Source organism: Polypterus senegalus, chromosome 11 (genome assembly GCF_016835505.1).
Source record: "Polypterus senegalus isolate Bchr_013 chromosome 11, ASM1683550v1, whole genome shotgun sequence".
NCBI classification, from domain to species: Eukaryota; Metazoa; Chordata; class Cladistia; order Polypteriformes; family Polypteridae; genus Polypterus; species Polypterus senegalus.
In genome coordinates, this window is record NC_053164.1 from 152,568,840 (window position 1) to 152,595,954 (window position 27,115).

Genomic DNA, 27,115 nt, shown 5'->3' on the forward strand with positions numbered 1-27,115 from the left:
AAGTACAGCAGCTGTAAAGGCGTTAAAAAGATCAAAGGGCAGGGCAACAGCAGAGCCCCCCTGCCCAGCCCCTGCCCACCGCGAGCGATCAGCGTTATACGTCCTGCAAGAAAAAATTTAAACAAGCCCGGAACTGTAAATCAAGGGACGAGTATTGTTTTTAGAACGTCACACAAGACCAGCCAGTGAGCCATCATTTAAAACAAGTCCAAAGACATCTAACCCCTAGCAGTTGTTGGATTGCATCTGTCAGACAAGCATCATGTGCTCCAAGCAACGACAAGAGACAAGCAAAACATGCAGCTTGCCAACAGCAGGAAGACAGCAGATGATGCAACAGCATATCCTTAGCGTACGTTCAGCTGCCCCTCCCCTTCACAACGCGTGCAGCGTTATATGTCTGGCAAGGAAGAGATGTAACCACGCACGGGGCCAAAAATAATGGATAAGTATTGTTTTTACAAAAATTTTTAATGTAAAAGTGAAAATAATGCATATGTAACAATTCCCAAGAAAATAACAATCTCTTTAAATTGTATATTGCCTGCCTAAGGTAAAGTCATTCCTGATGGAGGATTTCAGGAAACATGGGAAAGAGGTGTCCTTTCATTGGATTAGCGCTATTTCAGCTGTGGAATGGCCAAATAGGGGAGGCAGCTTAATGAATGAGGTATCCAGGACTTAAAACAAATCCAAATCATATTATATGATATCATCTAATGTGAAATTCTACTCCGTACTTCTAGAACTTTTATTTTTATATTGAATTGAGAATTTATTCTGTTCTATGTATTGTACTGTATTGTATTGACCCCCTTCTTTTTGACACCCACTGCACGCCCAACCTACCTGGAAAGGGGTCGCTCTTTGAACTGCCTTTCCCAAGATTTCTTCAACTTTTTCCCTACAAGGGTTTTTTTTTAGGAGTTTTTTCTGGTCTTCTTAGAGGGTCAAGGCTGTGGGGTTGTCAGGAGGCAGGGCCTGTTAAAGCCCATTATGGCACTTCTTGTGTGATTTTGGGCTATACAAAAAATAAATTTATTGTATTGTATATCCGGTAAACCAAACACGGGGGTGGGCGAGCGAATCGAGCAGGGGGCGGAGCCCCCTAGTCTGTAAAACAATTAAATATATAATTTATAGCTGGTGTTGCTATGCATGTACCTATCTAAGTACAAAAGCTAAATAAAATAAAATCTAAAATATTGTAAAAAAATTAAATATATATATCTATATCTTCTTTCTTGCCAACTCATGGTTGTTAAATAAACTTATTAAAGTTTGTAATTTTGCAATTTTTCAGCATCTTTTCTAACAAAAATCAAGCATATTTATATAGTAATTAAAAATGTATATATTATTTATCCCTTAAACTATGTTGTCTGAAACATTGAAAAAAAATAGATACCACTATGAAAGAATGCATGAGATCCTGATTATTTTATTGTAATTAAAAAGTCAAATGTTTGTACGTGTTTGTATAATTTAATAAATAAAAAGTCTCCGAAAATGATAACGCCGCCTCGTGTTCTTTAAAATCTAAATCCGTCATTAGTTTTTGTAAGAAAAAATTCGTTTTTAAAGAAAGTATATAGCAAATTATAAAGCAAAATAATTATATATTTATAAAAACTGCATTACTTACAATTTATTCGTACGAAAATATGATGGGGAAACGTCAAGACTTTTGCAGCCATCTACTAAAATACTGCCCAATCAATTTTCTGTCAAAAACATAAACACAAATCACTTGGCACACAGAAATGGCATTTGAAACAACTTAGACAATGATACACTAATGCCTCATGTCAGTCGTGCGACCTGTTTAATAATGTCAAAAATGTTTCTGGGTGAGAGTCAAGCATGTTACATTGGAAAAATAATGTATATCCTTATACTGATAGAGTGATGGACTGAGTATGCAAATGTTTTTGATTTACTTTTTAGTGTATTTAAGAATGGAAAACATTTCATTCTAAAACTTCATTACATCAATTTGGCGCCTCCTGCATGCTGCGCCCGGGGACAGATGTCCCCCCTTGCCCCCCCTAGCTACGCCACTGCCAGAGAGGCATCCAGGAGGCATCCTGATCAGATGCCCGAGCCACCTCATCTGACTCCTCTCAATGCGGAGGAGCAGTGGCTCTTCTCTGAGCCCCTCCTGGATGACTGAGCTTCTCACCTTATCTTTAAGGGAAAGCCCAGACACCCTGTGGAGGAAACTCATTTCAGCCGCTTGTATTTGTGATCTCGTTCCATAGCTCATGACCATAGGTGAGGGTAGGAACATAGATCGACTGGTAAATTGAGAGCTTTGCCTTACGGCTCAGTTCCTTTTTCACCACGACAGACCAATGCAGAGCCCACATCACTGCGGACGCTGCACCGATCTGTCTGTTGATCTCACGCTCCATTCTTCCCTCACTTGTAAACAAGACCCTCAGATACTTGAACTCCTCCACTTGGGGCAGGATCTCGCTCCCGATCCTGAGAGGGCACTCCACCCTGTTACGGCTGAGAACCATGGTCTCGGATTTGGAGGTGCTGATTCCCATCCTAGCCGCCTCACACTCAGCTCCGAAGAGTTGAAGATCACGGCCTGATAAAGCAAACAGGACAACATCATCTGCAAAAAGCAGTGACCCAATCCTGAGTCCACCAAACTGTACCCCCTCAACACCCTGGCTACACCTAGAAATTCTGTCCATAAAAGTTATGAACAGAATCAGTGACAAGGGACAGCCCTGGCGGAGTCCAGCTCTCACTGGAAATGGGTTTGAATTACTGCCGACTATGTGGACCAAGCTCTGACACCGATTGTACAGGGACCGAACATCCCTTATTAGGGGTTCTGGTACCCCATACTCTTGGAGTACCCCCACATGATTCCCTGAGGGACACGGTCGAATGCCTTTCCAAGTCCACAAAACAAATGTAGACTGGTTGGGCAAACTCCCATGCACCCTCCAGGACCCTGCTAAGGGTGTAGAGGTGTAGGACGAAAACCACACTGTTCCTCCTGAATGTGAGGTTCGACTATCTGATGGACCCTCCTCTCCAGGACCCCTGAATAGACTTTTCTAGGGAGGCTGAGGAGTGCAATTCCTCTGTAGTTGGAACACGCCCTCCGGTCCCCCTTCTTAAAGAGGGGGACCACCACCCCGGTCTGCCAATCCAGATGCACTGTCCCTGATATCCATGTGATGTTGCAGACGTGTGTCAACCAAGACAGTCCTACAACATCCAGAGCCTTGAGGAACTCTGGGCGTATCTCATCCACCCCTGGGTCCCTGCCACCAAGGAGTTTTTTTGACCACCTTGATGACCTCAGTCCAGGAGATGAGGGAGCCCACCTCCGAGTCCCTAGGCTCTGCTTTCTCATTGGAAGGCATGTTTGTGGGATTGATGAGGACTTTGAAGTACTCCTCCCACCGACCCACAACATCCCGAGTCGAGGTCAGCAGCGCACCATCCCCACCATATACAGTGTTGACACTGCACTGCTTCCCCCTCCTGAGACGCCGGAAAGTGGACCAGAATCTCCTTGAAGCCGTCCAAAAGTCAGCTCAGCAACCACCGAAGCCGCATTCTGCTTGGCCTGCCGGTACCTATCAGCTTGCCTCCAGAGTCCCACAGGGCAAAAGAGTCCAAGCTGTGCATTGAGGTGAGCCCACTATATCTAGCCGGAACCTCTAAACTTCGCACACTAGCTCAGGCTCCTTCCCCTTCAGAGAGGTGACATTTCACGTCCCAAGAGCCAGCTTCTGTAGCCGAGGATCAGACCGCCAAGGTTCCCGCCTTCGGCCACCACCCAACTCACACTGCACCCAACCTCCTTGGCCCCTCCAATAGGTGGTGAGCCCATGGGAAAGGGGAAGAGGGAAGGGGGAATATCTTTAATGTATAGAAAACAAACATGTATGTTTAAGAAAGCCTGCATAAAGCATAACTAAAAATGTGCAGTATAGCATCATTCATATATAGAATTCTTGTAATAAAATTAATTGTTTAGTATTTGGAACTACAGTAATATAGACTATGTACACTACAAAAAATGCATATGCAAAAACTAGACAAAAAAACTTTAAATGAGAATTGTTTTGTTTTTATTTAGCAAATAAATCTGCCAATGGGGTAAGCAAAATTTACTTGACAAGATTTTTCAAAACATTCTAAATAATAATACAAGTTTTCTGACAAGTCAATAATTCTTACAATAAAGAAAACAAGATTTAATGTCATGATATAAATACTTTTCACTTGCTTAGATTTCATTTTTGCAGTGTAACCTGTAGGGGGCATTGCAGCTCCCCAAACCCCAGACATAATTCCATAGACACGTTTAAACAGTAATTTCTTTAAAAAAGGCCTGCAACAGTTATCCTAAATTTGTACACAAACACAATGTACTTTTTCTCTCTCTTCTTTTCTTCTTCCTTCCTTCCCGGGCAGGCTCTGTCCTTTTTCCACCAGACTCCAACATGCCTGGATGAGATTGAGGAGCTTCATTTGGGTACCAATGCCCATGGGTGTTGTCATCTAATGTACCCGGGAAAACCATAGCCACGTTCCATTGTCTACCCTTGTCCTTCCAATGTACTGGCCTCCATGTCTAGCAGGATGCCAACACACTCTTCATAGTGTTGGTATCTTTTGCCAAACTGTTGGACAGAACATTTATGTTCAGTTTTCCCTTCCTCTTGGCCTCTATGCCCGGCAATGGATCAGCACCCATTATATATGGGGTGCCAGCCCATGGGTATTGTCCATCACAAATATATATTTAAAGCATTTCAACATGGATATGTCAGGTGTGTTTCTAATTCTAGGAGCTAATTTGTCTTCATATTCTGTACAAGTTCTGGATACTCATGATGTTCAATGATAAATAAAAAGCCATGATGACTTTCTTTTTTTATATTTATACAGAAAAATAATTTTAAGCTTAATTAACATAGTTTTTAAAGAATATGAAAATTAAAAATACCAGATTGACACTCAAATTCAGTTTATTTTTATCTAGAACTGTTCACTGAGTGTAGGCTCAGAGTGACATAAGTTCACAGGTACAATGCAATTACAAACTCTTATTATTAACTACATAATATATACACATAAAGACACATATTTTTCAAAACATGCAGTAAAACAAAGCAGTTTCAAACTTTTTAACATAAATGGAACTTAATACTTGTCCATTAACATTATTATTGAACTATAGCCAGTTGACAATGGAGGAGAGGAAAACAAACATTTCACAGAAAATAAACCTCATAGGTTTCATAGAAAGCTATCAGTCACAGTCACAGTCTTGGAGACCTCGAGCCAACTCCCTCCTGGGCATTCTATAGTAGAGCAGTGGACACAAACCCTAATGTTGGTATGCTATCAAACAAAAGCTAAGGTTTCATCAATCATCCAAGCCTCTTTCCTTTTTATTTATTTCTTTTGTTCTATTTTGTTGTATTGCAAATATAAAATTGTATATCCTGGCTTCTCCTCAATGAATATTGTTTTGTTTATTAGCTATGCTTTATTTTGTTACGTTGTTTCTATATCTATTAGTTTTTCTTTATATATTCCTTGTTGTCTTTAATTCAAGCCAAAAGGAGCTGTGGGATCTCCCTTAGATCTTTATACGACCACAGCTACAACTAGACAGCACTTTGGTGTTGCACTATATACATACATCTTTTAGATCTCATTTTTGAGATCTAAAGTGCCTTATTGTCTTGATTTTTTCTGTTATGAGCTGTGGCTTGTTAAAGGTTAAAGTTCGATTATGTTTTCCTTTTGGGCATAACCTTTTAGGCTCCTTTTCTGTTTTTGCTCTTACTCTGTATTTCATTGACTTTTTTTTTTAAAACAACTTTGAAATATTAAAGGAACTTTATGTAATTTTTGTGAACCAGAGGTTTTTATTGTTTTTTTCCTTTCTTTCTTTGTGGATAATTTGACAATTTGAACACCTTAGCCCTAGTTTTGGGGTTGTGCAGACAGAAAGGATGCTATTTGTGTCTGGGGATAGGTTGCCTGGGGTGTGTCCAATTCTTTGTGCCTTTCACCCCTTTTTGTTACTTGGTTTTGCAGAAGTCACATCAAGCGGCACACTAAAAACTGCCATAATCATCTGCTAGCATTCTGATCCTGAGTACCTGAGCAACTCCCTTACACCTTATAGGAGTAGCTGTTCATCTTAATAATGAGACGGCAAAGAGCAAGAGCAAGAATAAATGCAAGGTGGAAAGGGTTCAGAACTAGCCTGCCATCGACTATAACAGGGGTGTTCAATCACTTTCAAATAAGTTGGATGAAGTGTCAGCTCTCATAGTGAGTCATGGTGTGTTCAGGTAATGTGGTATGTTGGACAATACAGAGAGCTGATTTAAACTTGATAAACCTTAACACTATTGTAATACAGCGTTGATTTTGTCAAATATGTGAAGACAGAGAGACTGGTACTGGATAATATGATTCCTCTTATAAAAGACTACTTTGACCCACTGCAGTTTGCCTAAAATTAGAGTGGAAAATGCAATTATATATCTGCTCCACAAGCTTATTCACATCTGGACAAAGCACACAGCACTATGACTGTTATGTTTTTTGATTTCTCCAGTGCCTTCAACACCAGCCATCCCTTTCCAGGAGTAGGCTTAGGTATATGCAATTAGATAAGTCCATAGTGTACTGGATAATGGGCTGTCTATCTGGCAGACCATAACGTGTGAGTCTCAAGAACTGTGTTGCTTATGTGAACATGAGCAACACGGTGGCACCACAAGAAACAGTCCTGTTATCTTTTGTGTTCAACCTGTACATCCTGGGCTATAAATATAACACCACTTTATGTCACTTGCAGAAATGTTCTGACAATTTTACACTAATGAACTGCATGGACAAGAGATTTCAAACAATATAGGAATCAGGTAGAGAACTTTGTTTCTTGGTGCAAAGAGATTTGTCTACAACTCAACATCATCAAAACTGAGGAGCTGGTTATTGACTTTTGCTGCACCAAAGCACCTCTATGCCCTTTCATCTATAAAGTGCTATCTATCTATCTATCTATCTATCTATCTATCTATCTATCTATCTATCTATCTATCTATCTATCTATCGTTGGTTAAATTTAGCTGTTGAAAAATATCTGCAAAACTCAAAAATAAGTTACTTCAATTCCCAATTGAAGAATGTATTAGAAACACAACATTTCAAGGTTCATTATAGTAAGAGCTACTCCTGTGTTATCACAGTGAGACTGGGGACTATGGCAAAGTGCTGCAGGTCTGATATGTGTTGCCTTTTTCATTCTATCTGTTCATGTCTGTGACACTCAAGAGCTCAGCACAGGACACATGAGTCGCACACACCTTTATATTATTTACCTACATTAACTCTTGTCTAAGCCTTCTGTTATTATATTGCACAAACCCCTTGGACCCAGTTTTAAGAAGGCAAGAGACATACTGCACACTGATGCAATAGTCTGTTAGTCTGAGGTGGACAGGGATGGATCCCACTTTGTAGTTACAACACAATACAATACAATACAATTTATTTCTGTATAGCCCAAAATCACACAATGAGTACTGCAATGGGCTTTAACAGGCCCTGCCTCTTGACAGCCCCCCAGCCTTGACTCTCTAAGAATGGGAAACAAATGGAAGAAACCTTGGGAAAGGCAATTCAAAGAGAGACCCCTTTCCAGGTAGGTTAGGCGTGCAGTGGGTGTCAAAAAGAAGGGGGTCAATACAATACACAGAACAGAACACAAGTAATCCTCAATACACTATAAAAATAAAAATATTACAAGTACGGAGCAGAATTTAACAGTACATGGTATCACATAACATGATTTGAATTTGTTTAGAGTCCTGGAGACCTCAGCTATCAAGCTGGCTCCCCCAACTGGCCATTCTACAGCTAAGACAGCGCTGGGCCAACCAATCCAATGAAAGAACCACTGTACCCGACGATTCCTGCAATTCTCTATCAAAAATGACGTTACCTTAGGTAGGCAAAACAACTTGACAGGTGGGCCATGGCACCAAGGGCCACATACCAAGTACCAAGAAGAGAAACAGAATAGGTGAGGGTTAGTAACAAATTATAACAATCATGTTACTAATGTTTGAGTACTAATGGCTAACAACAGAGATGCAGTCTGTATAGTTAATCAGCAGCTCTAGTCAGGATATTCTAAACTGAAGTAGTGAGTCTTCAGCAGGGATTTGAAAGCTGAAACCGAAGGACATGCCTTATATTAGCAGGCAGACCATTCCATGGTTTAGGGGTCCTGTAACTAAAAGCTCAACCTCCCACTGTTATTTTATTAATCCTTGGAATCATAAGCAGCAGACCGGCATCTTGAGATCTTAATGTGCGCTCTTGTTTGTAAGTCATGATAATTTCAGACAAGTAAGCCGGAGCTTGGCCATTTAAGGCTTTATATGTTAAACGAAGAATTTTGAAATCTACCCTAAACTTAACCAGGAGCCAGTTTAAGGATTTAAGAACTGGTGTTATATGCTCATATTTTCTTGTTCTTGTAATAATTCCTGCAGCAGCATTTTGGATTAACTGGAAGCTATATAAAGAACAATTTGGACATCCAGTGAACACCAAATTGCATTAGTCACTCCTACTAGAAATAAATTCATGAATTAATTTCTCAGAATCCTGTTTATTTAGAAAGTGCCTTAATTTTCCAACATGGATGGAAGAAACATGGTTTGGACACCTTTGTAATGTTTGCTTTAAAATGACTTGATAGAATATTGTTGTGATCAGCGTCATTCCCTCCAATAATTAATATCTCTGTTTTATTTGTGTTTAAAGATAGGTAGTTCTCATCCATCCACTCCTTTAATTCACTAACACAGCTAATTAAATACAACATTGGAGAAGCTTCATTTGATCTAAAAGAAAGGTATAACTGGGTGTCATCTGCATACGAGTGAAAATTAACATTATGTTTCCTAATGATAGATCCCAGTGGAAGCATGTAAACTGAAAACAGTAAAGGTCCCAGTACAGAGACTTGTTGGACACCATATCTCAGTTCTTTGTATAATAATGGAGTACTGTTAACACATTCCTGTATGTATTGAAATTAATTTGACAAATAAGAACTAAACCAAGCGAGCACAGCGCCTGTAAGCCCAACATCATTTTCTAGCCTGTGCAGTAAAATAGAATGGTCAGTGGAATTTCCTTCATCTGAGGATATCAGAATGTCATTTACAACCCACATTAGTGCCATTTCTGTACTAAGACCAGTGAGGAAACCAGACTGGAATTTCTCTAGTAGTTAGTGATGCATAAGGTGTGACTGAAGCTGATTGGCGACTACTTTTTCCTAATATTTTAGAGAGAAAGGTAAATTTGAAATAGGTCTATAATTATTAAGTATGTGTAGGTCTAGGCCTAACTTTTTAAGTAATGGTTTGATGACTGACACTTTTTAGTGCATCAGGTACTGTGCCATGCAATAATGAACTACTGATAATGTTTAGAATAGGCGCTGCAAGAACATCCATTGCACTTTTTTGTAGGTTTCATTTAAGAAATTAAAGTTATGACTTCCTGCTCAATTACAGGATTAAAATTTCTAAAGTGTTGAATGCAATGTGAGACAGGGTCTGACAGGCTAGTATGTGGTTTGCACTATGATGCTGAGATCTGGGATCTTATGTTTTTAATTTTCTCATTGAAGAAGTTCATAAAATCTGTACTGCTAATATCTGTTCGTATTTGATCCATTTGGTCCACAATGAAAGTGAGCATGTCCTCTTCACTATACATTTTAATTTACCTTGTTACAATTTAGTTTTTTTAAAATTGGGGGTAAATGCTGACTCATCCAGGATTGTCCTTCATTGGAGACAGTCCTGCTTACACAGTAGTTACAGTCACTTTCTGAAGTGTAAATCCCACATTCTACAAAAGTAGCCTTCTGTTAGTCAAGAAGACTTGTAGTACCTGCACATTAAAATAGTTTCTCTCAGTGGGTATAATGAGAGCTGATAGTATGATAATACTATTGCTATAATGGTGTAAACAAAGTGTATTTGACCTCTGTTTCTTATTGTTAGGACGTATTGTATTGTCTACACTGACAATCTATTTAATTTTGGTAAAGTGACAATTTATCTTCACCAGTGAGAAAGTACTAATCCCTTTCATTCAATGTTCATTATGTTAACGTTTGTTTGTGTGCACAAGAATGCATGTGTTTGGAGGGGGTGTGGATAGAGTTAAATTATTTCATGAAGAAAAACGAGATCAGATTAATCCTTCACTAGAGACTGGAGTATGAACTGTGTAATCAGCCTCACATGAGAAGCAGCCAGGGTTTATCATATAAAGGCACAAGGCTGGTACATTTTATACTTTGCTTTTCTTTTCTTGCTTTCTTGCTTTCTTGAAAAATTGTATATAAACAATCAACGCTTTTCAACTGATGGCTCCTGACAAAAAACCTAATGGTGTGGATAACTCAGCTTTTACTGTAAGTATATGCTAATAAGTTCATGTAAACTTTTTACATTTGCTTTTTTGACTTAAGTATTGTTTTTATCTATACAAATTAGGTATATTTTGAAAAAAGTCTCAGTTGAAAGATAGTACAAAATATACAGATGCTTTTGAAAAATTTTAAATGAAAACATTTTAAACACCCACTGGTATTAAAGCTTTTATGTAAAAGTTATAGTAATTTGAACAAAGCAGTTTTTTATAATAATGATTAGTTTTCAAATAAAAACATGAAAAATGTAACAAATAAGTGTTTCATGTTTTGTAAAAATCTAAGAATACCTTTTGCACACCTTGTTTATCTATAAAAAGAATTTTCTCATATTTTAATCATGATTTTAGAAAAAAAAAACAAAACACCCTGTCATGGGAACAAGTGAGATTTTTTTTTATGTAAACTTCAGCATATCAAAATAAATCTTTTTTAAAATTATTTTAAAATTAACAAAACATTTCCTTATGTTATTATTTAAAGCTAACTACAGAATTGTTTTTTTCCCCCTTTTTATAGCATGATATGTGATAGTATAAATCAAAGATTAAGGTTATATTTCTGATAAGATAAAATATATTTTATTGCTTAATGTAAATATAATATGTTGTAAATGTTCCTGTTTTGGAATAAAATTACATAACACAGTATTACTAATTTAATATAATAAAAAATGAAACACAAACCCATTTGTCCACTCTTTTTCACTACCACTGCGTCACTTTTGCAAAATATCATCCAGTTGTGCTTTGAAAATCTCCAAAGTAGTACTATCTACCTACTTACTTGGTAAATTATGCTACATATTTACAGCTGACTGAGCATAAAAAGCATCTTTTTGCAATTTGTGTGAAATTTATCCTTAAGCATTTTCCATCGGTGTCCTATGTTTTTTTAAAGACTCAATTTTAAAATAACTGACACTGTACTAATTATCTTCATAATTTTAAACACTTTAATCATGTCACCTCTTAAGCTGAAAAGTCTTAGCTCTCTCAGTGTTTCCTCATAAATTTTACCCCAAAGTCCTGATGACAGTCTATTCTCGCTAGCCTGGGCTTTCTCTAATGCTGCTGCTATACTTTTTTTGCTATGTGGAACTGCATATGTTATTTCAGGTAAGGCTTCACTAGTGAGTTGTGTACATTAAATATATAATATATATTCTTTGACTTCTGCACTGTACTACACATTGGGCTATATAACATATTATATTCAATTGGACTTCTGAATGGCTTTTGTAAACTGTCTCGATATAGACTGTGTAGAATCCAGTAAGACTTCTAACTCCTCACAGGAGATGTACTTTTAAATGTTAGACTCCACCACCACCATTGTGCACTTAAATCTAACATTTTTTCTTTCTACATGTAATATTTTATTAAGATTAAATCTCCCCTGCCATATATCAACCCAAATCTAAATTCTGTTAAGGCACATTAATAATAATTCCACTGTCAGAGCTAGGGTAGTTACTCAAAGAAAGGGATCTATTACAAATTACTAATTACTCCTCTCAAATTGTAAAGGGGCTACTTTACACAATACTTATTGGAAACGGTGATCACATTTCACACTAATTACTTTTATGTTACTATCTAAACCCAAGCAAAAATGTACCACTTTAAAAGGATGATACCCATATGTCCTTTTATTATTTAATTAAGAGGAAATTACCAACAACAGTGAAAATGAACTCACTAGTCAAACAAGAAAATTAAATGACATACATTACCCATGTGACATTTCAAAATATGAACCAGCTATTAGAGGCCTTTAGTTCACAAATGAATTCCTAAAAAAAAAATATATTAAATAATTAAATTAAAAATAAACTGTGGTGGGCTAGCACCCTGCCAACCTTTGTTCCTGCCTTGCACCCTGTGTTGGCCGGGATTGGCTCCAGCAGACCCCCATGACCCTGTAGTTAGGATATAGTGGGTTGGATAATGGATGGATGGAAAGATTAAAAATAAAAAAAATTAATTTAAATAAAACTGACTTAATCACTCAAATGCTTGCAAACATAGAGTCAGTAAGTATAATGGCCAGCAGATAGAAGCACTTATTGATCAGGGTGGGGAGTAGCTATCTACAATAAATAAGTATCTGTGTGTCTCCTGTCTTTGTGCTTTTTGCACTATTGAAAAAGTCATGTGGTGATACAGTTTGTAATTAACTATATTACATACATGTAGCTGTATGCATTTAACTCTAATGTTCCCAGATACAATCCATTAAAAAAAAAAATTCAATGCGTTGTTACCTTTCAAAGTAAAACATGAAGTCTTTATTCCATTATAAAAAAAGTCGATCTCAATACAATCCTGAAGTAAAACGAACTACATATATATCCACCCACACTCATATAAAAATGCAATGTTGTGAAAGTCAATGTAGTCTACGTCTAAGTGAAAATGTCTACTGCACATGTACTGTGCCAATTGAGCAGAGAAACAGATTGGGCCACCACACTCACCTCATCCTTGAATGATAAGTGAGATAGAATACCTGCTTCTGCAAGACATTTGTTACATTTAAATTGGTACATACAGTGGGATGCAAAAGTTTGGGCAACCTTGTTAATAGTCATTATTTTCCTGTATAAATCGTTGGTTGTTACGATAAAAAATGTCAGTTAAATATATCATATAGGAGACACACATAGTGATATTTGAGAAGTGAAATGAAGTTTATTGAATTTACAGAAAGTGTGCAATAATTGTTCAAACAAAATCAGGCAGGTGCATAAATTTGGGCACCACAAAAAAGAAATGAAATCAATATTTAGTAGATCCGCCTTTTGCAGAAATTACAGCCTCTAAACGCTTCCTGTAGGTTCCAATGAGAGTCTGGATTGTGGTTGAAGGTATTTTGGACCATTCCTCTTTACAAAACATCTCTAGTTCATTCAGGTTTGATGGCTTCCGAGCATGGACAGCTCTCTTTAACTCACACCACAGATTTTCAATTATATTCAGGTCTGGGGACTGAGATGGCCATTCCAGAACGTTCTTCTTCGTACGTACTTGTTCCTCTGCATGAATGCCTTAGTGGATTTTGAGCAGTGTTTCGGGTCGTTGTCTTGTAGAAAGATCCAGCCCTGGCGCAGCTTCAGCTTTGTCACTGATTCCTGGACATTGGTCTCCAGAATCTGCTGATACTGAGTGGAATCCATGCGTCCCTCAACTTTGACAAGATTCCCAGTCCCTGCACTGGCCACACAGCCCCACAGCATGATGGAACCACCACCATATTTTACTGTAGGTAGCAGGTGTTTTTCTTGGAATGCTGTGTTCTTTTTCCTCCATGCATAACGCCCCTTGTTATGCCCAAATAACTCAATTTTAGTTTCATCAGTCCACAGCACCTTATTCCAAAATGAAGCTGGCTTGTCCAAATGTGCTTGAGCATACCTCAAGCGGCTCTGTTTGTGCTGTGGGGGGAGAAAAGGCTTCCTCTGCATCACTCTCGCATACAGCATCTCCTTGTGTAAAGTGTGCCGAATGGTTGAACGATGCACAGTGACTCCATCTGCTGCAAGATGATGTTGTAGGTCTTTGGTGCTGGTCTGTGGGTTGACTCTGACTGTTCTCACCATTCGTCGCTTCTGTCTATCCGAAATCTTTCTTGGTCTGCCACTTTGAGCCTTAACTTGAACTGAGCCTGTGGTCTTCCATTTCCTCAATATGTTCCTAACTGTGGAAACAGACAGCTTAAATCTCGGGACAGCTTTCTGTATCCTTCCCTAAACCATGATGGTGAACAATCTTTGTCTTCAGGTCATTTGAGAGTTTTTTTGTGACCCCCATGTTGCTACTCTTCAGAGAAAATTAAAGGAGGAGGGAAACTTACAATTGACCCCCTTAAATACTCTTTCTCATTATAGGATTCACCTGTGTATGTAGGTCAGGGGTCACTGAGCTTACCAAGCCAATTTGAGTTCCAATAATTAGTTCTAAAAGTTTTGGAATCAATAAAATGACAACGGTGCCCAAATTTATGCACCTGCCTGATTTTGTTTGAACAATTATTGCACACTTTCTGTAAATCCAATAAACTTCATTTCACTTCTCAAATATCACTGTGTGTGTCTCCTATATGATATATTTAACTGACATTTTTTATCGTAACAACCAACGATTTATACAGGAAAATAATGACTATTAACAAGGTTGCCCAAACTTTTGCATCCCACTGTATAATGTGGTAACTGTAGCATGTTACACTACTTCATTACTGGCAAATGCAACAAGATTTGAGTATTGCACCACTTAGTTACTTACATTAACCCCTAACTCTGTCTGCTATCCCACCTTATTTGGTGTCATTGGAAAACCTAACCAGATTTTTATACATATTCTCATTGAGATAAATAATGAATATTAAAAAGATCAACAGCCCTAACACTAATCACTGAAAAGAGTTTTTAACATCACCTAATTCTAAAAAAGTTCCTTTCACAATAATCCTTTGCTTTCGGTGTTTAAGCCAATTTTCTACTCATCTAGTCACTTCATTTAGTTTGGTTGCTAGCTTCTCATGTGGTACTTTATCAAGAGAAAATTATTATACTGTACATTATAGGAGATTCTGTTGTCAAATTATTTTCAGTATGTTTTTTTTTAATCAATTGATTGTTTATTTGTGTTTTGTTTTGCCTTACTTAGCACTTTATGGACGTTGTAGAATGATGATTACATTAGGGAGCACTCTGAATCTCTGCAAGTAAATTTTAGTGCATATATTTTGTTATCATAGGTATCATTTTATATGAAAGCCTGTGATTTGCTCTAATTCCTTCTTTGAGCTTTGCATTATCTGATGGAAGGTGAAAGTCTGCCCTAGTACCTGATAAAACAGAATAAAAAGATGCAATGACAAGAAAAAGAGAATTTTGTTTTGACTGGTTTTCCCTTGACTTTTATGCATGGTTCTCCCTTGTGTTCTAAAGACTCAATTAAAGTGTTCAATTAGGATAATTATTTAACTAACTACAGTTGTATTTGATACTTTGAAAACTCCAACACTTAAGAAATGAAGCTGATGATTTAATGGTTCTGTATTTATTGTGATGCACTAATCCATACGTAACAAAAATCAGACTATAAATGTTGGTGAGCCAGAAGCTACAGCCTACTAAGACGGATACTCTCTCTCTCCACCTCTCTTTCTCACACACTCACAAACACACACATTCGGCAAACTATTTTCAGTAGTAGCAACTGGTGGTAACTCATGAAAGTAGTAACAGCAGTCTCATTTACCCAGAAGAATTTTTGTATGTAGATTAATTCAGTGGTAACCTGACCTTTTGATCTTGTTTTTTGAATCAGTGAAGCCTCAGATGTTGAACTACAGTTGACCTTTTATCCTGGTTGAAAAGTCAAAAACAACATTCATCATTTCTTTGGTTGAAGACATTTCTAGTTACTAGCCATATTATGCATTTGAGAAAATATTTCAGGTAAATTGTGGAACTGTGTTCCAAGTGTGAGAAAGAAGTCAAATGTAGCTAGCAGACTGGTAATTCTCAAACAGGGAACATTTTACATCAGAGAAATTATTAAACAGAATTTAAACGCAAGTCATCTTCAGTTGGAAGATGAGCCCCATCCAATATAAATAACAACCTGGTTAAGTTTGCAGAAGATACCTAAATAGGTGGATTGGTAGATAATCTGGAATCCAGTAAATCATTACAAAGGGACTTGGACAGCATGGCGGCTTTGACAGATTTGTTTAATGTCAGTAAATATATTACACATTGGAAGAAAAAATGTTAGGTGTGAATACACAATGGGAGGTCTGAAAATCAAGAGTACACTTTAGGAGAAGGATTTAAGAGTTGTAGTGGACTTGACACTATCAACTGCCAGACAGTGTTTAGAAGCCATTAAGAAGGCTAACAGAACGTTATGTTATTTATCATGATGTGTAGAGTACAAGTCCAAGGAGGTTATGCTTGAGCTATATAATGCACTGCTAATGCCTGATCTGGAGTACTGTGTGCAAGTTTGGTCTTCAGGCTACAAAAAGGACATAGCAGTGTTTGAAAAAGACCAGAGAAGAGAGACTAGATTAGTTCCAGGGCTACAGGGGATGAATTAGGAAGAAAGATTAAAAGAGCTAAGCATTTTCAGTTTAAACAAAAGAAGATGAATAGGTGACATGATTGAAGTGTTTAAAATCATGAAGGAAATTAGTACAGTGGTCTGCTATTTTAAAATAAATTCATTAAGAAAAAGGGGACACAGTTGGAGACTTCTTAAAGGTAAGTTTCATACAAACATTAGGAAGTTTTCCTTTATACAGAGAACCATAGACACTAGGTGGTAGGCAGTAAGACTTTTGGGACTTTCAAATTCAGTGGGTAGGAGTGTCAAGCTTTGTTGGATTGAATGGTCTGTTTTGGTCTAGATTGTTCAAATGTTGTAATGTTCTAATAAAATGGTACAACCAGGAGATAGAAGGCAGAAAATGTGTAAAATAGAGACATTGTCAGGGACAGTGAAGAGGATCAGAAAACCTAGATTTAATATTTTTTTACAAAATCAATGAATCTTAAACCAATCATTTTATTTAGATTCCCATTGGTTCTGATACTCAGAACTCAACAGAAATACAAGCAATGACTGTTAAATGAATTTGACACATAGGAAACAAAAAATTAAATATGCACTATGATCTGTAGGGGCCACTTCAGCACCCCAGACACAACTCCACAGACACATGTTCTGGGTTTAAATAATAATTAATTTACCAAAAATACCTACAGCAGGTTTCTCAAACATATGCAGAAGCACAATACACGTTTTCTCTCACTTCTTTTCTTCCTTCACACCTTCCAGGCAAGCTTTGTCCTTTTTCGACCTGAGTCCAACTTGCCTGTGTGAGGCAGCTCCTTTTATCAGAGCCCCCGGAGTAGTTCTGATGCCAGGGCATGGCTTATAGGAAGCATTTCTGGGTCATGTAGAAGCCCCACAAAGTATGGCCACGGTCCTGGGTACCACACAAGAAATGTAACAAAGCTGCCTCATTAGATTATTGCTCCCAGCATGCCTTGTGGATTTCCATACTAGTGACACTATCAACTAACATGTCAGGGGAGCATGAAACCTTGACAACTTGTCTCCCTTTTCCTTCAGTTACACTAGCCTGCTGGCCATGTAATATTCCTTGGTTCAGCCAAGCCAGGATGCCAGCATACCCACTTCAATACTTGCATCTGGACCTCCTGTCTTAGGCAAGAAACACCATGCCACTCTTCTTGCCTACTTGTCACCATGGCCATCCCAGCAAGATGAAGGAAAGGGACTCCATCCTGGTAGGGATACCAGTACTTGCATGCTGTCCAAGCCAACATGGTTCAATCTGCATGAAAACAAGCATTGTAGATCATCATCATGACTATGTCTGTAAATTATTATGTTTGCAACGCCCACGACTGGAGGACAGTACTTTGGACTCACCATTGACTCACCATTGAAAGGTCATGACAATGCAGGCTTCAGTTATGGGAATTTCAAGATACTTCTACTGTAATTACTACATCACAGCAGTAATATGAACAAATGAATGAGTTTGACATGTGCTTGATGGTTCCTAAGTCAATGATTAAAAGGCTACAAAATGATCAAGCTGCTTGTAGACATCTATTTGTGTTTACCCTGGAATCATTTGATTGGTTCACTTGCTAGAATTTTAATGTGTGTTAAGTGACATCCTTCATGCTGCACCTAGTGATTTTGATTAGACTGGTAACTACTAACATTCATTAACTCTTGAAGTTCCCAGGAATTATGTTAGGTTTTAATATGGGAAATTGTTGGGCTTGTTTTGTTTTGTTCACTTAAGCCCTGGCAATTTACTGATTGTTTCCTGTGATAGCCTTGATGCGCGAAATTGTTTAGTTATTCAGTGATTGCCCCTTATACAACAAACGTAACATAAATCAGGTTACATTTAAATTTATTTAAATTTACAGTATGTCCATTTATTAAAGTGATGCCAAAGCTTGGCTAAGCAACTTTAAGATACCTGTTAGACAGTCATTAGTTACATTTACATGTAGTTAATGGACTTTTAAACATTTGTATTATGGATAAAAAAGTTAATTACCGTGTACCAATTAATACACAGATATGGGCATCTTCACAGACAAATTAACAAAAGTTTTAACCTGATGTTTAAATGAAAAGAAAATAATTGCACTACAATGCTAGAAAAGCACCTTGGGCAAGGGCAAATATCAGAAAAGCAAATTTCCAGAGTTAACTCCAATCATTAACGCATTATATTTCTCAGAAGACTTAGGCCATCCAAGAAGCCATTACCTTGCAGTAGTTATCTAAGCATAATTGTTTATTTTTTTCTGAAAACTTTGTATAATATTGCAGTAAACAAAAATAAATAAAATGATAAAATTAACAAGAATGCCTTGTATTGTTAAAACAAGTCAGTACTTTGTGTGGTCTACCTTAGAACACAAAAATTAAATACTTTGCTTTGCAATAGTCCTATGGTAAACTAATCCAAGGTTCTTCAAGGACTTGCCACAAGTCATCTTCTGTCCACTGTTTTTGTTTTCCCTGTCCTACACAGCTTTAGTTATGTTCATCTCAGGGTTCTAAGTTGGACAACTACAAATGTCTGCTCCAGTAGGCCTTCATAATGGTTTCAGTGTGTTTGTAGTCATTATTGTACTGAAATATTAAGTTTTTGTGAATAATTAGTTTTCCCATAAGTAAATTTAATCTGTTTATATTTCTCAGCAGTTATCATTCCATCAATTTTGAACTGACTCCCTACACCATTGACTGACATGTGCTCCAGACAATGACAGAGCTGTTAAAATGGCTTCATAACAGCATACAGACAGCCATGAATGCATTCTTTGCCAACTCATCTTCTGACATGCTGGCATCTTTGTGAACCAAAAATTTCAGATTTGAACTCATTGCTCTTTCAGACTTTCTTTCACCTGTCATTGCATTGTTTAGAGTCTTGTGTATTTCAGTCTCTACTGCTTAGATCGAAAGATTTACAGAAACTTTTTAAATACATAAATACACAAAAAGGTAGATAAATAAATAAATAAACAAACATACTTTGGTCTGAACACACACTAGAATAAGTATAGAGAGAGAAAATTAAAAAGAAAGAAAATGTCTGACTTGACTGTCAGTCACAGTGAGACATTATGCAGACATATTGCTGTTGGTACAGTATAAAGGATCCCCAGTAACTTTTCATGACACACTTCTGCTGAATAATTCATTGGCTGAAAGTACTCAATGTTAGTGTGTCAGACACGGGGTGTGCAGCATTGTTCATAAAAACACTCAGTTTTGCTGTAATTCTGTTCTTCACTACTAGCTTCCAGAGTGTTGCCTTTTTATAAGGTTTTCTTAGCTACAATACACCCTACAAGCCAATATAATTTAAGACTTCTACATAAAGTCAAAGCATATAGTGTCAGATGATACCTCATCGGATTTCCTTCTGTTCCCTAAGGAAGTGATCTTTATGTACTGTTTTTCAAATGCAGACATCTTTTTGATTCTTCCACTGCATTTACCGTCTTCAGGTTGACCATTAACTTCAGATTTCTTTATGACAGCTTGACTATTACATTTTGAGATGCTCTTGCTTGCCTTTTTGATACTAAACTACAATTTCCAAACTTCACTCCAGTCACTCCAGTATTTTGAGCAATCATTTATTACAGCCAATTAAAGGCTACCCAGTTAATTTGAACCAGGTGTGCCACTGGTGGAATTTAACTAATGCATGGAATTGCTGTGCTGCCCTGTGTTGTTTCAGCCATCTCATAAGATATCAATACATCTTAAATAATAATATTATAAATAATAAATAAAATAAAATAAATAAAATATTTTGAAAACTAAAAACAATATCAAAAAAAGTTTCAGATTCCTATTGGGTATCACATTTTCCTTAACCCTAGGTGAAGGGTCCCGCCAGAGATCCTGGCCTAGGGGCCCGTGTTAGAATGTGGGGGCCATGGCTCCCGTTAGGGGTTGCCACAGAGGATCATCTTCTTCTATATCTTTCTGTCCTCTGCATCTTGTTTTGCTACATCCATCACCTGCATGTCGCTTACCACATCCATAAACCTTCTCTTAGGCCTTCCTCTTTTCCTCCTCCCTGGCAGCTCTATCCTTAGCATCCTTCTTCCAATATACTCAGCATCTCTCCTCTGCACATGTCTAAACCAACACAATCTCGCCTCTCTGACTTTGTCTCCCAACTTGAGTTGACCCATAGTCAATTACAACATCATTGTCATACAAAGTCATAGACACTGGGAAAACATAGGGGGCAATGTAGAGAGAAGCTGGCTTCTGGCTACCAATACCAGCAAACTGAGAAAAGCTGGCTTGAAGATTCTGAAAGCAAAAATCATTGACAATTGTGTGCTGCTGTGAACAGACAGAGAAACCTGCTTTTAAACAGAGAAATCACTGTATTAGACACTTTAATTGCCAAAATGAGGATATCATATGGAAAAAGTGCAAAGGTTTGCAAAGCAAATAATTAGGAAACTTTTAAACAAAAGTTTTTAACATATGGCCACCAGTATGAAAAAAAAGAGAATGTAGCACTTGGCCTTAGTCCAAAAATACGCACTCACGGTGTTTGACGTGAGGCTGCTTTATTAAACAACATTGCTTAATATTGGCTTAAAAAAGAAAGCCTTCTTGTTCATGTGTGAGTATGTTGACAAAAGCCATTGCACTATTAACTAAGTGTCATTGGTATTTTAAAGTTAGGAACATTAGATCTCTAAGAATATGAGTGCATTCAAAAATAAGTAGCTTCTAATGAGTTACATACTACTATATTAACTAAAAATACCCAAACTGACCTATGATAAAGAACAGTCAGCAGTTTAATTTTTGGGTAAAATGTGCTCAAGTCAGAAAAAAACAAAGTAACTTGTGATTTAAAATGTGTAGGTTTTGTGTGTCTCTTACAGGGACTGATTTGAAGGATGCACAGTGGAAAGATTTGGCTGTGACAAAGTCACTTATACATTTTGTACTGGAAGAAATAATAGAACAATTACACATACATTTTATATTTTGCCAGAGAAAATACAAAAATGTATAATTTTTCTAGAGCAGTCTATGTACTATATGAATATGAACATATGAAATGTTCCTATATATTAAATATATGTGCACATCTTTTCTTTAATTCATGATTATCTGTTTTACTTTGTTAGTGTCTGATATTGCATTATTTATTTGTAATGTACAAGACCAAAAAATATCATTTTTGAATTAATAAAACATCTTGCACTTGGAGCATAGTGTGCTTCTTTTCTCCTCTTTCTTTCAGCTGCTCCCGTTAGGGGTTGCCACAGGGGATCATCTTCTTCCGTATCTTTTTGTTCTCTGAATCTTGCTCTGTGATACCCATCACCTGCATGTCCTTTCTCACCACATCCATAAACCTTCTCTTAGGCCTTCCTCTTTTTCTCCTGCCTGGCAGCTCTATCCTTAGCATCCTTTTCCTAATATACCTAGCATTTCTCTTCCGCACATGTCCAAACCAATGCAATCTTGCCTCTCTGACTTTGTCTCCAAACCATCCAAACTGAACTGACCCTCTAATGTACTTGTTCCTAATCCTATGCATCCTCGTCACACCCAATGCAACTGTTAGCATCTTTAACTCTTCTACCTCCAGCTCTGTCTCCTGCTTTCTGGTCAGTGCCACTGTTACCAACCCATATAGCATAGCTGGTCTCACTACAGTCCTGTAGACCTTCCCTTTCACTCTTGCTGATACTCGTCTGTCACAAATTACTTCTGTCACTCTTCTCCACCTATTCCACCCTACCTGCACTCTCTTTTTCACCTCTCTTGTACAATTCCCATTACTCTGTACTGTTAATCCCAAGTATTTAAACTCATCCACCTTCGCCAACTCTACTCCTTGCATCCTCACCATTCCACTGACCTTCCTCTTATTTACACACAAGTATTCTGTCTTGTTTATACTGACCTTCATTCCTCTTCTCTATAGAGCATATCTCCACCTCTCCAGGGTCTCCTCAACCTGCTCTCTACTATTGCTACAGATCAGAATGTCATCAGCAAACATCATAGTCCACGGGGACTCCTGTCTAATCTTGTCTGCCAACCTGTCCATCACCATTGCAAATAAGAAAGGGCTCAAAGCCAATCCCTGATGTAATCCCACCTCCACCTTGAATGCATCTGTCACTTCTACCACAGACCTCACCACTGTCACACTTCCCTTGTACATATTCTGTACATCTCTTAGATACTTGTCTGCCTCTCCCAACTTCTTCATACAATAGCACAGCTCCTCTTGAGGCACCCTGTCATATGCTTTCTCCAGGTCCACAAAGACGCAATGCAACTCCTTCTGGCCTTCTCTATACTTTTCCATCAACATCCTCAGAGCAAACAACGCATCTGTGGTGCTCTTTCTTAGCATGAAACTGTACTGCTGCTCACTAATCATCACCTTACATCTTAACCTCACTTCCACTACTCTTTCCCATAACTTCATGCTGTGGCTCATCAATTTTATTTCCCTGCAGTTATTACAGTCCTGCACATCCCCCCCTTATTCTTGAATATCGGCACCAGTACACTTCTTCTCCACTCCTCAGGCATCCTCTCACTTTCCAAGATTCCATTAAACAATCTGGTTAAAACCTCCATTGCCATCTCTCCTAAACACCTCCATGTTTTCACAGGTAGGTCATCCATTTTTCATTCTCTTCATAGCTGTCCTTACTTCCTCCTTGCTAATCTGTTGCACTTCCCGATTCACTATCTCCACATCATCCAACCTCTTCTCTCTCTCATTCTCTTCATTCATCAGCATCTCAAAGTACTCTTTTTATCTTTTCAACCCACTCTCCTCGTTTGTGAGTATGTTTCTATCTTAATCCTTTATCACCCTTACCTTCTGCACATCTTTCCCAGCTCGGTCCCTTTCTCTCTCCTTAGTGTCCAACCTTTCATACAACTCATCATACCCCTTTTCTTTAGCCTTCGCCACCTCTCTCATCACCTTGAGCCATTTGTCCTTGTATTCTTGTCTACTTTATGCATCTCTCTGACTATCCCACTTTTTCTTTGCCATCCTCTTCCTCTGTATATTCTCCTGTATTTTCCCATTCCACCACCAAGTTTCCTTTTCCTCCTTCCTCTGTCCAAATGTCATGCCAACCACTCTTCTTGCTGTTATCCTCACTACTTCTGCTGTAGTTTCCCAACTGTCTGGTAACTCATCACTACCACCCATGCCTGTCTCACCTTCTCCCTAAACTCAACCTTACAGTCTTCCTTTTTCAAATTCCACCATTTGATCCTTGGCTCTACCCTCACTCTCTTCCTCTTCTTGATCTCCAATGTCTTCCTACAGACCACCATCCTATGCTGCTTAACTACACTCCCTGCCACCAATTTTCAGTCTTCAATCTCCTTCAGATTGACTCTTCTGCATAGGATGTAATCTACCTGTGTGCATCTTCCTCCACTCTTGTATGTAACTCTGTGTTCCTCCCTCTTCTTAAAATGCATACTCATCACAGCCATGTCCATACTTTTGGCAAGATCCACTATCCTCTGACCTTCTTCATTCCTGTGCTTGACTCCATACTTATCCATCACCTCCATGTCTCCTCTGTTCCCTTCACCAACATATCCATTGAAATCCGCTCCTATCACCACTTTCTGTCCCTTGGGTACACTGTTCATCACTTCATCCAACTCACTCCAAAAATCTTCTTTCTCCTCCATCGCACAGCTAACCTGTGGGGCATATGCACTAACAACATTCATCATCACACCTCCAATTTCCAGCTTCATAATCATTTCTCTGTCTGACACTCTTTTCACCTCCAAAACACTCTTGACATACTGTTCCTTCAGGATAACCCCTACCCCATTTCTCCTCCCATCCACACCATGATAGAACAATTTGAATCCACCTCCGATTAACCTGGCCTTACTCTCCTTCCATTTAGTCTGTTGCACACACAATATATCAACCTTCCTTCTCTCCATCGTATCTGCTAATACTCTCCCCTTACCAGTTATACTGCCGACATTCAAAGTCTCCCCCGTCTTCTTCTCCTTCTTCAGCCAACAGTAGCCCAATTTATGCCAGCACCCTGTTGGCTAACAGGTTAACCTGGGGCTCAACCGATCCGGTATGGAAATTTGTTTTACATGTACTGTACATAACATAACATTCTTAAACCCATTTAATCTAGTTCACTGTTGCAAATCATTTTCCATCAGCATTGGGAACACGAAAGAACCAACTGCTGAAAGGGTGCAAATCCATTGTATGACCTACTTGTGTCCAGCAGGAAGTGCTTTATGTTAAGGTCATTCTCATCATAGTGGTTTCATAGAGCCTCAACATTGACAAAATAACTACAACAGTCAAACAAATCAATTGATAATATTGTATACTTGTATAGCATGTTGTAAACAATATTTTAGTGTGGAAATCCACAATCAGGCTTTGTTGGAAGGCTACTGATAAAAGATGGACTGAGGTGAATGCAGTTAACTGAGGTGCTCTCTGTGCTGCAGCCGATGTCTTCTACATATGCTTTATGTGTCTACAGAGCAGAAAGCTACAAAGGGATGCAACTCAAAAGTCCCAGCTGTGGTGCTCCAGCGTACTCAGGGTTCAATGGTTATGGAGTCTCAGATGCAGTTTGTGTGGTAACACTTTGTGTAACTCTAAGATGAAATTGTTTTAGTTTAATCCAATTAGTGTCTTAACTAGAAGCTTCACGCTATGCTAAAAAAATCTCCTGGAGCAATAAAACATCATTAATGTTTCTCCTTGCAGAGTCCAAGGAAATACGTTCTCACGATAATGAAAGCAGGAAGCAATGTACTATAATAATAATTAGGAAGAATAATATTTCATAACCAGGTTATGTGAGTGGAAAGCTGACTGAATACACAAACCACTACATTTCATTGATTATCAGTGAACTACATGGCTGTCCGCACTAGTCATGCACACATAGACAATTTAGATTTGCTAGTTAGTTTGACCTTGATGTCTTTTGAGATGTGGTAGGATATAGAGAAGGTGTATGTACAGGAAAACTCTTGCAGATTCGTGGAGAACATGCAAACTCCATAGTGTCAGTAACCAGGCAATTTGAGCCCAGACTTGATCTGCAAATCATGAGTGCTACCCTCTGCACCACTATGACTCTAAGTACAAAAGATGTTTTGAATTATTTTTCTGTGTTCTTCTCTGAATGTGAATGTAGCAATAACCAACCAACCAACCATTTCCTAACCCGCTGAATCCGAATACAGGGTCACGGGGGTCTGCTGGAGCCAATCCCAGCCAACACAGGGCACAAGGCAGGAACCAATCCCGGGCAGGGTGCCAACCCACCACAGGACACACACAAACACACCCACACACCAAGCACACACCAAGCACACACTAGGGCCAATTTAGAATTGCCAATCCACCTAACCTGCATGTCTCTGGATTGTGGGAGGAAACCGGAGCGCCCGGAGGAAACCCACGCAGACACGGGGAGAACATGCAAACTCCACGCAGGGAGGAATGTAGCAATAGCGCTGTCTTATTGCTTATGTAATTGTTTATATTAATGAAGGTGCCCTGCAGAAACAGATTAAATATTGTAATTTTGGTTTTACTAGGTGGACTTCTGTTGTCACCTATTGTTCATCACATTCACATAAGGGTATGCAAAGTTGTTTGTTCTTTGTTATTCTGTGGTCAGCAATTGTTCTAAATATGTTTTATTACTTTAAGTATTTGTATCACAACATCAGGTATTAAGGAAGGAGCCACATTCCTTTATTTATAAAATTGTTGCAAAGAACATCTATGCCTCTTTGAAAGAACTAAATTGACCTCTCAACATAAATATTTTAGAGTTGTCTTTTACAGAGGAACCTTAGACTGCTATCATCCTTTATCTTTCAGTGCCATTGTAGCATATTTGGATATTTTGAGATTCTGTAAATCTGTAGAGCTCTCCTGTGTTGCCAAGAACTTCTTATAAAACACAGCTCTCAACAAACCATGTATAAGAACTTTTAAGGTTATTGTACTGTTCATTATTTTTTAAGGTGTGTTCTCATATACAGTAATATGCATAGCTATATCTATCTGGTCTTTATGAAACAACCCAAATCCCAATTTACCAGTTTTGTTGAAATCTGCAACAATTATTCCTCAGGGAAAGTTGCTGAAAAAGTTCAATTTTCATTCCCATATCTCATCTTCAGGGTGCTATACACATTTTTGAAACTTCAAAATGTTCTGTTGAAAAACACTGGGAAATTTGCAGAGTCATCTCTCTTAAAACAGAGAAACATTCTGTGTGACTTCAGCTGCAAATCTGTTTTCTTTGTCAGTTTCACCTTGATAGCAGTTACTTGAACTTGTTAAATTTTTTCTTTTACTTTTTTGACTCCCCCACCACCAAAACAGTGAAACACCTGTAGTCATAAATTTTAAAGCAAATACACCTCTCTACAGGATATGTGATTGGCC

At 38.1% G+C, this 27,115-nt stretch overlaps 1 protein-coding gene across 5 annotated transcripts in view; it reads left to right on the forward strand.

Annotated features, from left to right (window-relative positions):
• Positions 1-27,115, forward strand: part of zgc:110789 (Xan_ur_permease domain-containing protein) — a 185,044-nt gene that overhangs the window by 42,576 nt on the left and 115,353 nt on the right. For 2 of the 5 annotated variants that reach the window (XR_005635637.1, XR_005635636.1), the window contains exon 1: positions 10,255-10,513. The exons of 2 other annotated variants lie outside the window; for them this stretch is intronic. Coding sequence is in view for 1 of the 3 variants with exons in the window: in XM_039769942.1 (XP_039625876.1) it covers positions 10,466-10,513 (48 nt within the window). In the remaining 2 variants the exon portion in view is untranslated. Of the gene's footprint in view, positions 1-10,254; positions 10,514-27,115 lie in introns of those variants that run through there. One more of the 5 variants, XM_039769942.1, reaches the window with a different exon arrangement.